This window comes from Vidua chalybeata, chromosome 6, assembly GCF_026979565.1.
Source record: "Vidua chalybeata isolate OUT-0048 chromosome 6, bVidCha1 merged haplotype, whole genome shotgun sequence".
Classification (NCBI taxonomy): Eukaryota; Metazoa; Chordata; class Aves; order Passeriformes; family Viduidae; genus Vidua; species Vidua chalybeata.
In genome coordinates this window covers 32751401-32764538 of record NC_071535.1, presented here as the reverse complement: position 1 = coordinate 32764538, position 13138 = coordinate 32751401, and the positions used below count along the sequence as shown (strand labels likewise).

The 13138-nt window shown below is 34.2% G+C and overlaps 1 protein-coding gene across 20 annotated transcripts in view; it reads right to left on the bottom strand.

Annotated features, from left to right (window-relative positions):
• Positions 1–13138, bottom strand: part of GPHN (gephyrin) — a 275204-nt gene that overhangs the window by 59148 nt on the left and 202918 nt on the right. For 9 of the 20 annotated variants that reach the window (XM_053945523.1, XM_053945528.1, XM_053945527.1 and 6 more), the window contains one exon: positions 7930–7971. The exons of the other annotated variants lie outside the window; for them this stretch is intronic. In XM_053945523.1, the coding sequence (XP_053801498.1) occupies positions 7930–7971 (42 nt within the window). The remainder of the gene's footprint in view (positions 1–7929; positions 7972–13138) is intronic. 20 annotated transcript variants of the gene reach the window in all.

Genomic DNA, 13138 nt, shown 5'->3' with positions numbered 1-13138 from the left:
TTGGACTACCTTTTTAACTATATGAGCAGGAACAAAACACATTTCCCCATGTAGCATGATCATAACTTCTGTACTAGCATAACTTCAAATAAGTTGATTTTAGTTTATCATAATATTTTTATTTGAGCTAGGAAGACTAAATTTGATGGGCTTCAAGCACAAGAGCCAAAACTAGTAAACACAGGGTAACAATAATCTTATATTTGGTATATATTATAGTCTCTCATGTATACAATATTCAGTCAAAACCTCAGACTTGTACACTTTAAAGTATAAAAATAAATAAAGATCTTTAAAGTTTAAGATTCAAACTAGGGAGCAACAACTGTAAGAAAAATAAATCTTCATTTCATGAATCCATCTGAGTAGTAAATATCAGACAGTGAACTTACTGTATGAAGAGCTGTATTTCTGTCTTTGAGCTGAGACAGAAACACAGACTATATTCCTCTGAGGAGAATCCTTAAAATTAAATCAGAATGGTCATGGATGAATAACATGAAGATTTCAGAGTGTTCATAAGCTCTAGAAAGGAGAGGCTGGAGCTGAACAAATGTTGCACTAAAAACTATTGTTAAACCCAAGTTAGAAATTATTTTTGAAAGTAACCAGAAATGCAAATGAAGAAAGGGGATTTGCATTTCAAATTTTGCTCTGAGCCTCAAAGGCTCAACAGGATAAGATTCCTTTAGTGTTGTCTTGAATTTGGCAGTCTGGATTGCAAGGTCCAGCACAACAGCAATCACCAGGCTCTCCACAGCATATATGCACCTAAGAACACAATACTAATTGGGCTGGGCTTGTAGCAGCACTGAATTTTGGAAACTCAAAGGTGAGAAAGGGAAATAGAAAATACTGTGAATAAGGACATTCATTCTGCCCTCCAGTTCTTAAAAAACCCAAACTTTATGGCAAGAATGCTTAGCAAAAAAAGTTGTTTCCATGTTAAAACCGGCATTTGAAAAATGGGAAAAATGGGAAGATAACTTAGGGAGCACTCATAGGAACCCAGTGACACTTGAGCTGTGCATTACTGATACTGACACTGCTGTGAATATCTAACTTGATTTCCATGTATTTAAACAGACTGCACATTAGAGATACATGTAAATTGAATCACATGCATGGCAATTTACATCAGTGATATCTCCAAAAACTTTAACAGCAGTAGAAGCTTTCCTCTACTTTAATTCATTGCTATTTTAGACTTTAGACTAATTTTTTCTAGATTCTATTACTAAAGCTGACTCTTCAGAGTTAGATTGATTTGGGAGCTGGAGCTAGAGAACAGTTGCACTAAGTGTTATTACTAGTGAAACAAAATGCAAAATAATGTCTGGCTTCTCAAACAAGTTGATTTAAGCAGTAAGCAAAGAAATTCTAAACACTGCATGCTGGTGAGCAGCACAATAAAAAGAAAACAGTTGTTGTCTAGAAAAAAACCCTCACAGTTATATCTAATCAAGCCAATTTTACTGCCATACAATAAAAGGTATGGTACAAAACAAGAAAACAGAAAAAAACCCCTTTGCTTAAACGGATGTATTTACAGTGAAATAATGGCAAGACTAACTTTGGAAAATGCAAAGGAGCCTATGCTATAATCAAACAAAATGAAAATGGCATTGATAGCTCTTTGGCTCGATTTAATTTGTTTCATAAAGGATTGCACATCTGTACCATAAGGCAAGGTGAAATGTCTTCCTGTTTTGTGGCACAAGAAGCAAGGGGGAATAATAACTAAAAATTGAAACAGGAAGATTTGTCTTGAAACAAAAAGTAGGGAATTTTAAATTCCAGATGGGGAAGGATAGAATTTTTTTTTTTTTGCCCTTTTTCTGATAAATGCAGATCTGGAAAGCATTTCACCATAACATAAATCAACAAAAAGTATTAAAATTTTGTTGGGTTGAATAGATAAGGTTTAAGCCAAAACCTGGTACATTAAATGAGATGATGTTCAAAACCCTATCTTTTACCACTCTCCCAAATGTTAAATAGTTTTTTTTTTTTGTAAATTAACTTAGTGCTTGAACTGAACCTATTAGTACTGAATGAAAGTGCAAAATGTTAATATGAAGGGATAACTTTATTTGGCAGAAGTCAAAAGCTAAGTACCATGCACAGAGAAGGTGTAGGCTTAAGTAACCTTTTGCTTCTATTTTGAATGTATGGACTAATAATGAATCTAATTTGAGATTCAGCAATGGTTGAGTAAAGATAAATAGTACTTAAAGTAAAAAGATAGTAACATTTGTCAAAGAATTAAAAAAAATTATCTGATGCCATTAATCAAAATTCTTAATGTATATTTTGATCAGATTATTGCAATAACACACTGTCTTTCCTGATGCAACTTTGACATTTTGCCATACTCTATTCTTATATGACAAAGAGAATACTAGAGAAGATGTTTGTAATCTTAATCCTAAACTAATCCTAATATCATGAATGAAGATAGCACCCATAAAACTATTTTCTATGAATAAGGAAGAAGAATGTTTTTTCATACATTTTTGCATTTTAATGTGCACTGAGGAAACTGCGTTCCTCTAAAAGTAAAAATTTTAATTAATTAATTTTCTTAACCATAGAATAAGGTGATAGTACTAGCAAATCAAAATGCAATCCTTTTGGCAATTGCCAAATAGAAAGCTCTGAGTTCTTGCTCATGTTCGAAAGAGAAATGCCTATAAATTCTAATTTTACTTATAAACTCATTGTTCTATTTGCAACTGCAAAAACATCAAAACCACAGAAAACCAGGAGGAGATTGTGCCAGCGAGGTTGGACAACCCCCAAATGGTTACTGGCTCGGTTGTGTTCATTTATTTATTGGAAAAACATTATTTCAAATTTGAAAGAGCATCTCTACAAAGTATATGGCATTCATAAGGCAACAAGATAGGGAATCTGAATTTAATGCAGAAATTTCTGTTCAATGGCTCAGTATATTTTTGTATGTCAGATGTAATGAACCAAGTTCTCTATCTGCTGGACTTCTACATGAAATCAGAGAAAAGAACAGGGGCTCTGCTTACATTTACTCCATTTGGACTACGTAGAACAGATTTACAACAGATATCAACAGGGAACTTAGCATCCTGTAGCTAAAACTGAATTCAGGTTCTATGCTGGTGGTAAACATCTAAAAGCCAGAGTTGCAGTTCCTGGTCATTCAGCACTGCCTTCTAGTCAAACTAGTCTAAGCAGAAGGAGAATCAGCCTCTTACCTGGCTTAAATTCTGAAGAAGAAGATTCAGTTATTTACAACATTTTGTAATGTACACGATATAAAATACTTTAACCTATGGCACTTAAAAATCTGAATGGTCTTCTGAAGTCTACTACTTATTGTAGGAAATAGTCTTTCCTCTTGTTCTCTGAATACTGCTCCTTAATTCCCTGTACTGGTGACTCTCAATAAGATAATACAGGTCTCTGCTGTGTTATTAACAATGCTAAGTACACAATTAAATCCCATCAATCAGTATGCAGCCAATACATTTTCCAAACCTATCTTTACAGAAATAATATTCTTTGTGGGAGAGAGAACTAATGCAGTATTTTGCAGATCTTTCACAACAAAAGACATCATGTTCTAACCACTCAGTGAGGCTAAATAAAACACATGACAAGCTATGGACCTGAGTGTCTTCCTCTTTGAAAAACTTTATTTTTTGGAAAGCAGGGAGTAGCACTGCAATAAGCATTTTGTTGCCACTATGCTTCCAACAAGCAGATCAATAGGTTTCCTTCATTACGCTTTTAGCCAAACACACAGCACATGCAAAAGCCAGAGGACAGGGAGAGAGAGAGGGAGAGAGAAACTGATGCTGCTAATAGAAAGTTTGAGATACAAATGAGAATAAAAAATGGTGCCACTGCATAACACTACTTAAATGTAATTTTATAAATTAGGAAACTATGGGTCTTCATTGAATAATCTGTCCAATTTACATTGTGAATGATATTTTTGAGATACAAGCTGATGTCAGAGTAGTTCTAAAAATTTAAGTGAAGCTGATTTGATATCTTAAGTGAACTACTGCTATTTAAAAATAAACCTTGTTTAGTGACAACTGACTAATAACTAAATTACATATCTATACTACACATACCATACTGCACATCTGTTAAGTAATTATAAGTCCTAATTAATAATTTAACTCTTAGACAACCAATTTAAGTAGCCCTGCTAACATCCACAAAAATTATAGGCATGAAGCTAACTGGTTTTCATCGAGGTTGAAAAATTTAATTTCACAATGTGAAATTTAAAGAGAATATAAACTTATATTTTATCATCATATCATTTTAGAGAATTAAAGCTTTACTTCCCTTGACAGAAGGAAATCTCTTTTTAAAGAAACTCACTTCAATTTCACTGAATTGAACCAAATTCAAGACTGCATTACAGACAAGTGGAATTGTTAAGGAGCTGACTGGGGCTATGAGGGTGTATAATACTTCTATACCATAATGCCTGCAACTCAACAAACCTCTCTGTACAAAAAAGTAAGTAGAAGATTCTAAAATTTTTCTGCCCATTACTCTCAAATAGGCATCAGCTGACCACATTTGGAGTTCCACTCATGCTACTGGTGATAATAAAATGAACAGATGAAAAGAAGCTTTTTTTAATTATTGGACTCTGAGATGCAAAATAGCCTCTACTAGGATGTTTTCTATGAACAAAACAGGCAGCAAATTCTACCTCAAATACTTCACCATGCAAAATACACAGGTCCGGTTTGTCTTCTGCTAGAAGATCTTTTACTTCTTCAATCAAAGACCTTCTGTGTGACAGGAAATCCTTTACAGTAGACTGACTTGGCTTTTTTACAATTTGAGTTCTGCAAGTGCTAGTTAATCCAATTCCAGATCTTTTCTCAACAATTAAAATTGTGATGAAATTTTACAATTAATCTAATCCACCTATTTCCTAAAATGAGATTTCAGAAATCATTTATATGAGGTTATCTCTTTAATCTTTCATTGTACCTTTGTCAGAAGGCAGGTTCAGCTGAAATCTCAGCACTGATTCCATTTCTCTTGCCATTTTGTTCCAGATATCCTCTGAAGGTCCAAAGCTATCTGATGATGACTCAGATGCAGAACATTAAGAAGGTCTAAACTTGATGCTTTAAGAATTAGATTAAGAAAAATATTTTTTTTTTAATAAGAACCACAGAAATATGTGTGGACACAAAAAACCCCCTTGAGATCCTATCAGAAGTGTCGTTCTTTTCTTCCCCTGATTATGAGACAATTACTAATTTTCTTCCCATGATCAAAATTACTGACAGGCTTCTGGAGTTGATTTAACAACACTTCAGTTTGGGAAGTCAACACTTATAATTTAGAAGTCAAGATGTTGTTTACTCATAGCAGCCTTTCCCATTTTCCAAAATAATAGAGAATGATGTTGAACATTGTTTGATATGCATCCTGACATTAAGCTGTATTTTTGAATGAGGAACCTCTTAAAGATAGAAACTAGACTACAAATCCTTTATGGACCTCAGAGAACCTCCAATCCCTTCCTGCCTTTTCAAATAGTTACAACTGCCACAGACATCTTCAGTTTCAATTGGTTTTTGTCTTTGGATCTGTCAGTGGCTTGAATGTTCTGCTGCAAAACACACAGGGTGGTAGTCTGCCACCAGAGAATAATGTATCCATATTTTTTATACCTTGTGCTTTTTATATCTTGTACTGTGTGTTTTGTGAGCATGAACTTCTGATCAGCTACTGCATCACAAGATCTGGTTCAGCAGACAGCCAGGCTATTTGTAGTTCAGATATGAAGATCTTGCCTTTGGACAGAGTATAAAGGATGAATTGCTTGCACAGTCTTGCAGTGCCACTTTGATACTTCAGATAGCAGAATCTTGAGCACAAATTGCAAAGCAGTGATAGTTTTGGAGAAAGCAAAAAAGTTTTTGGAATTTGATCAAGCAGGAGACCCATATATGCTGATGAGTAACCAGCTGCAATATGTTGGTTTGTATTTCTCCTGAAGACAGTGATCCCTCCATAAGGTGAAGGACAAATGACTTAAGTTGCAGGCAAAGCAAGAAGACTCTAATTTCCCTGAAAGTGTGTCCTGTTTGGGACAAATTTGGAAAGGAACTTCCAAAGGGATGTCTCCTAAAGGACAAAATTCACTCCCTTCCCACTATCTGTTCAGGAGAAAAATCTGTGCTCTTCTTCTCCCCCCACTTCATTCTAGGAACCAGTCTTAAAGGTGCAACACTTATTTACGGGCTAAACAGATGAATGGGGATACAATTCAGTATCACAAAGTCACCTCAGGACAAAGTGACTTATTGACTTCATCATCTGTAAGAGCATGTTTGTAATTTTTGCTGATATGAACTATGAAATGCCTGTCGATCAACTCCTTTTTCTTAATTTCATATAGATATTCAGAATGGAGTGATAATGGCTTCTGCCTTGCACCCATAAGCACTAAACTTAATTGCTTTTTCTGGTATTAGCTTAGAAAAAAGTAGCTTTGTATGCACCTGAGTCTAATATAACTTATTTATTCCATATTGGTGGCTTGATGATAATCATGATAAAAACAGTAACGCTTTCATATAATACAGTGAACTGCACATTGAACTGCAGAATACATATCAGGTGTTTTTAAGAACACATACTTGATTATTTTTAAAACTACTTGTCTCCCAGTAGAGCCAGACAGATCTACGACAGAAAAACTGGTAAGCATCTTTCTTGTTAAAAACTGTTCTATTACACCTTTTGCCTACTCATACACTGAATCTATGAAAACATTTTAGTACTAAGGATAAGGAAGTGCTAGGAATGACTGCTTGAGAAGCTGAAACTTTTGAGAACAAATTACACAAACAGTCAGCAAGGTACGGGTCTTCCTGCTTAGGGATAAAGTGATTGAGTAGGTGAGCTCTTTATGTTTGCATTTTTTATATTGCTCATGAATAGAACATTCAGATCAGGTCTAGAACCTGGCCCACAGTGTGAGGTAGAGCAAACTGTTAACTTCTTATGGGATCTTGTCACCTTTAAGGGATTCTTTTAAAATGCAGGATAAGTAATTATACATGCTCAAGACTGATTCAGTATAGCAGAAAAGCTTAAGTCCATATTTTTGATACTGATCCATTTATAAATTACAATAATATGCTGAAATCTAATCTTTACACAGCAGGCCATGGAATTAATTTTACAGTATTTTATAAACTTTGTTTTTTCCCATGATGTTGTGAATTCTAATTTATCTTAAGGTATTTCTTCTTTCTTCTCCATTCTATTTACAACTGAAAGCCTTTTCATTTTCAATTCTTGTTAAGATGGTACTATACCTCATTATAGAAGACCATCATGATACAAAAGTATTTAAAATGGTACATCCATTTTGTCAGGTAATGACTTGAGCCAGACCATTGGAAATTAATAATGAATTTCAGGTATCATAATCCACCTATATCTATTCAGGCAATTAGCAATCATTCAGGTAATTAGCAATCATAATTGGCCATCTTTACAGAGCCCTTCCAGTTTCACTGTCCAAAAATGGGTCAGACTAACAAGTGAAGCATTTTGCAGCCTTGACATCTGTAAATTTGTTATTTTTACTTAATGTAAGAGATAACTAAGGATGTTTTTATCATATAATTTATGCTCATATGCTATGTAATAGTTGTCTAACTATACATCACGGTGGTCTCAGACTGGTACAGTGATTTTAAAACCACGCTGAACATGGTTGCAGATTGATCATGCAAAATCTGCCCCCCCAGCTGATTTTTCCCCACTTGTGCACAGTGCAATGCAAAAAAAAAAAAAAAAGAAAAAAGAAAAAAGAAAAAAGTAAATAAAATCAAAAAAGTGTGATGGGTGAGCAGGTCGACTGTGTGAAAGAACACGTGCAAAGTATACCTCAGAAACACTATAGGTGGATGAGCACGAAGGGAGTCGAGCCTGGTTGTGCAGTGGGGAAAAGAAAACATTGTTAAAAAAGAAATGGTGGCGCAGTAAGGGTCTCAGAAGGTTTTCTGTATAGGTGGTTCCAGCACTGAGGTAGTGGCAGGGGGTTCATAAATTTTCCATGACCAGCTATTTCAGAAACTTCAAATTTATGCCTTTTAAGGTGGAAGCTTCTTAAAAGGGAAAAAAGTACTCTATTTGAAAATAGTTAAGACTAATGATGAATCTGAAGACAAATATAAATTCTTGGTCCACTAGATATCTGACAACACTATCTTTAGGACAATAAGGTATTCTAGGATGAAACTTTACTGATCTGTTTCATTTAAAAGTATTAGTCTTATTCTAACTCTACAGAAGATACATCTTATGGGTGAAAATCCATAAAAGGCTCTGAATATCTTTATGTATTGACATACTCAGAACCAGCATTTTGACAAGGAAGTTTTTCTTCAATCGCACTGCCCCAAAAACCAGAATAACTTGCAAAGTTCAATGACTAATGGCCAGATATAGGTCAGTAGAAATCTGCAGATTATGCCCCTAAGCAATGTCATGTGTGTAATTCTTGAGGGACTCTGTCCACTGTCAAGAGCGTTCAGTGCAAGTTAACACAAGTTAATTGGTAACCTACAGTTTTACTGACTGCTCAAGACACATTTTGTTTATACATGATAGCCATTATTCCAAACTATTCATCACTCAGACATAACTCGAGTATTAAAAAAGGACTTGCCAGTAATTTATAGAAAAATCCTTTCTTTGGGTGAAAATATTTCATGTTTCTCTGTCTGAAGAAGGAGCAAAACCAGCCTAATAAACAAAATGTAAAAAAATGGTTCTTATAAATATACTAAAAATCATGTCTTGATTTTTTTCTAGGGGTGAAAAAATGAATTATCAGAAGCCTTAGCAAAACTTCCTTAGACTTAATGAACTGTACAGCAGTTTGGATACATCTGTAGGAAAGATGAATTCAGCAAGGATTTCCACACAGGTTGTTTTTCCACTTGCTGATTTAGGTATATGATGGACTGAGCAGAGAACATAGTATTCATAAGAAGTCTTTCAAGAATATTTTTCAGTTTCAAATGTGTATTTCATATTTTTTCATTGAAATATATAATATCACTTCCAGGAAATTTCTACAGTCACATTGATCTGTGCTAATTTATGTCTCCATTAAATATACAACTTTTTTTTTTTCTTCCTCAAGAAGTTTTAATATTCCAAAAATATTTTTCCTCCTTTCTGACATTCTGTGTTTCATTTGCTCTTCTAGATAACATTGCTAAGGAAATTTGAATCACTTCGCATCATCTTAAATATTCACACACACTCGGAATTTTCTTCAACTGATGAAATGTTTTCTTAAACTGAGAAGGATTAAGACAAAAATAGAAAATTCCTTCAAACAAATAGCAAGACTGAAAAACACAGTTTTAAGAAATAAAGTGTTATTCTTAAACAGTCTATTTTATAATTATAGGAAAAAAAGAAAAAAGAAAGACGTCTTTAAAATCTTTCTAAGAAAGGTGTGCTTTTGCTCAGAACAGGAGTGCAGCTATTCACCTAAGACTTTTGGATGAGGCTCTAATCAAGATTTTCATAAATAATGTCCAGCCATTGTTCCCATGGTTTGTCTTTCAACAGCATGGGAAAAACCATTAGCCTCGGTTTTGCAGGTGAGGATCCAAAGAATGCATGATTAGCAAGAATCATCACAGCATGGGTTTTTTATGTATCAGCAACTAGATACACAGAAACAAAAATGGTCAGAAGCTTTGGAACTATACTCCACACAAATCTAAAGAACTTGGTTCATGTTGTCCACTCCTCACGCCAACTTACAAGGGGCACGCTAGACATTTGTGCACTTTAATCTTCTCTTAGGCAACTACTCTAAATAGAATGCTATCACTTTCCTAGTCAAAGTATCCTGTAATCTAATTACCCATATTTTCATTAATAATGGAACCATTTAACTTCTGTCTTATTCCAATTAGGATTAAATAACTTTAAGTAATATTGTATTTTCTTTTTCATAGTTCCAGTTCTATAGAAGCAAATGACAATACTCCCCTCAATAAGATACCAGTAATAATTATTATATTTTTTCTTCCTCCACTCAAAAACACACACATACATAATTTCCCTAAATTCTTGTTTTCTTATTCATACATGTCTAGGCTCTCAATGTACCGTTTCATTTTCTCATAACGATGAAATCAAAGGTATACTGAAGTGCTGTGGTTCCAAACTGACCTAATGTTCTTGAGGAAAGGATTATGCTCACAGCCCACAGGGACTGCTGTTTATCTTCAATAGGATCACACAATGTGACTGTTTAATCTTCCGCACACTTAAAATTTCCTGATCGTTTCTATGTCATTGCTTTTTTTGCTAACTGGACTCCATTTTTAAGCATGTGTCTGATTTTGGGATTTTGTAAGTGCATTGTTTCTGTGTTATTAAAATGAAATATCAATACGTTTCCAAGCTCCTTTGATGTTTCTGCAATCTATCACGTACTCTACTTAAAATTTGTTGTCATTTATGAACTTCAGTGACTGTCCAGCTGAGAGAAGGGGCAGCTCTCATTATTTTGTATGCTACCTGACAACCCCTACATATTACGTTGGGTGAAGGTAATGTGCTGGCATTTGGGCTCTTTTCCCTCACAAATATTCCATTTAAGGGGTCAAATTGTCAGTCACAGAAATTCACTATTGTGAGAATTCTTTTAAAAGAGTTATTTACACCAAATGAGAACTTGTTTCAAATGCTGTAAGAGTAATTTGTTTTCAGTCTGAAGACCTTACTGGCTTGACTCAGATCTTTACTGAGTGAATGTCAGAATCAAGAATAAGAGTCATGTAAATTTAATCCTTCATCATGGCCAAAGAAAGCAGGTACTTTAAGTAAGAGCAAATGCATGCAGGAGACCACAGACTCTGAGACACACAGATCTGTACAGAAAAGTAGAATCCTGGTTCCATTTAACATAATCTATTGAAAGTATTTGGCCACTGCTATGAATTCTGAGAATATTTTTCTTGAAAAAAAAAAAAACAGAATCTTTGGCTTGGAACCATACTGCTTAAAAGCCACCAAAAATTGTTTGGCATATTACTTGGGAACTCTGTACTTGGATATAATTTTTTTTCTCTTGGGCTTTCCATAATATTTTTCTGCAGAAATTAAACTTGTATTAGAAATTCGCAGCCTGTACGTTTGCCAAAAAACCCCATGAAAACCAAAACCAACCAAACAAGAAAAAAAACCCCAAAAAACAAACAAACAAAAAAAAAAAAAATCTAAAAAAATAATCTTCAAAGCACAGACTGAAGCATTATTGTTCTGTTGAATTTCAGAGAAATTCCACACTTCCAAAAGGGTATCAATTTTGGGAGGTATTACACATAAAATATAACAAAGTCAACTCCTTCCCCCTGATAATGTCAGTAGCAATTGCACTTGCTACTGCTACATTAATTTCAGAGGGGGAAATGCTACCATGTCCAAGTGACTGAACACTAACTTTTCTAAACAGTTCAGTGTCAAACTGGTCACTACAAGGGGTCAAAATATTAAGTCATGAAAAGAACTGCAAGATGAATGAACTTGGCAAGAAGAAATGCAAACCCAAACTTAGGTCAGCATAACTTCCTTGTATATGGCTATGCATTACTGCTGATATTGAAGGAAAACTATTCAACCCCCAAAAATCCTTAATTAATGAAACTTTCATGCATGTTTTCAGTGCAATTTTATTTCAGATCTCTGGCAAGCTTTCTAAACTTTTGGTGGCATCTGTGATATTCTGCAGAATTCCAGTGTTTCCTACATATTTCCAATGGCCTTTGAACTTAATCTGGGAAGAATGTCTTTGCAATTCATTCTGGAATAAAGGTTCCACCTTAATGGTATTGTGCAATAGCATTTAGTTTTCACTTCTGGAGCTGGCCATCAGATACTACATGCTCCCCCTCCCATACCATTCAATACTTTTGCCACATTGTAGAAGTATCAAAAACCTGCATCTAAAACCCTTTCCAAAAGCAGTAGGAAAAAAATGAAAATTATTTTTAAAATTAACTATTAACAGATCCCTCATTTTTTTTTCTCCAACTGTTCACTACTTCTTCTCTTTGATCAGTCATGTGCATTTTGTCTTTTAAAATGCTCTTATCTACAACATCCATTATTACTGCATGAATCAGGGGAGCAGTGACAAAGCAGCAAATTTTAGCAATGTGTTCTGCTTGTTTTAGGAAACTTAGAGGCATATGCAGAATATATGGAATATTTATTTATTTATTTACTTACTTACATTCCTTACTTATATTCCTTACTAATGAACTGACTTCCATCATGGAGGATATGGCCATGAAATAACAGATAAAGTGGCACAGAGGAACAGAACAATTTCATGACAACTCATGTTGTCCTGCTGCCATGGCTAATGCAGTCACAGCTTTTAGTTTGAAATCTTTCCTCATGTGATATTCTGTGAAATAATGTATGATTAGATCATCTTTTTTGTACCATGTTTCATGACATATATTTTTTTTCTGGCTTTACATTTATTTTTAAGTACTAAATTAGTAATTTAACAATAAGTGGTTTAAAATATCTTGCTTTGTCTTGATTGTGAGTTATCACCAAATCTAAAATATGACACAGTTTATACCCTAAAAACTTGATTCCTAAAGGATTTGCCAGGAAAAAGATACTGTCCTTTAATCAAATTTATTTTACAGAAAACTGTAAAATATTAGCAGCTCAATTTCCTTGTATTTGACCTGCAAAAGATTATAAACTCAAGAATTTCTACTTGACAATAAACAGTAATAAACTGTATGTCAGATACAAAGCTGTATATGCAAAAGCACCCAAAAGGGGCAAAAATTATCAAATAATTTTCATTACAAAAATTATCTTGCACTGTATAACCTTAGTGGATTATGCATTAGAATGATAGTTTTGAGGATGACAACAGAGTGTATAGAAGACAAAGAGGACATGAATCTAAAGAAATTACTGAGAGACCCTTCAGTGGACAGATGTGCAAAGGGATAAAGTGTTATTAACTTTCACATTTACTCTGCTACAAACTTTTTCCTAATTTCATTTTATGCAAAATATGTGGCTTAAAGAC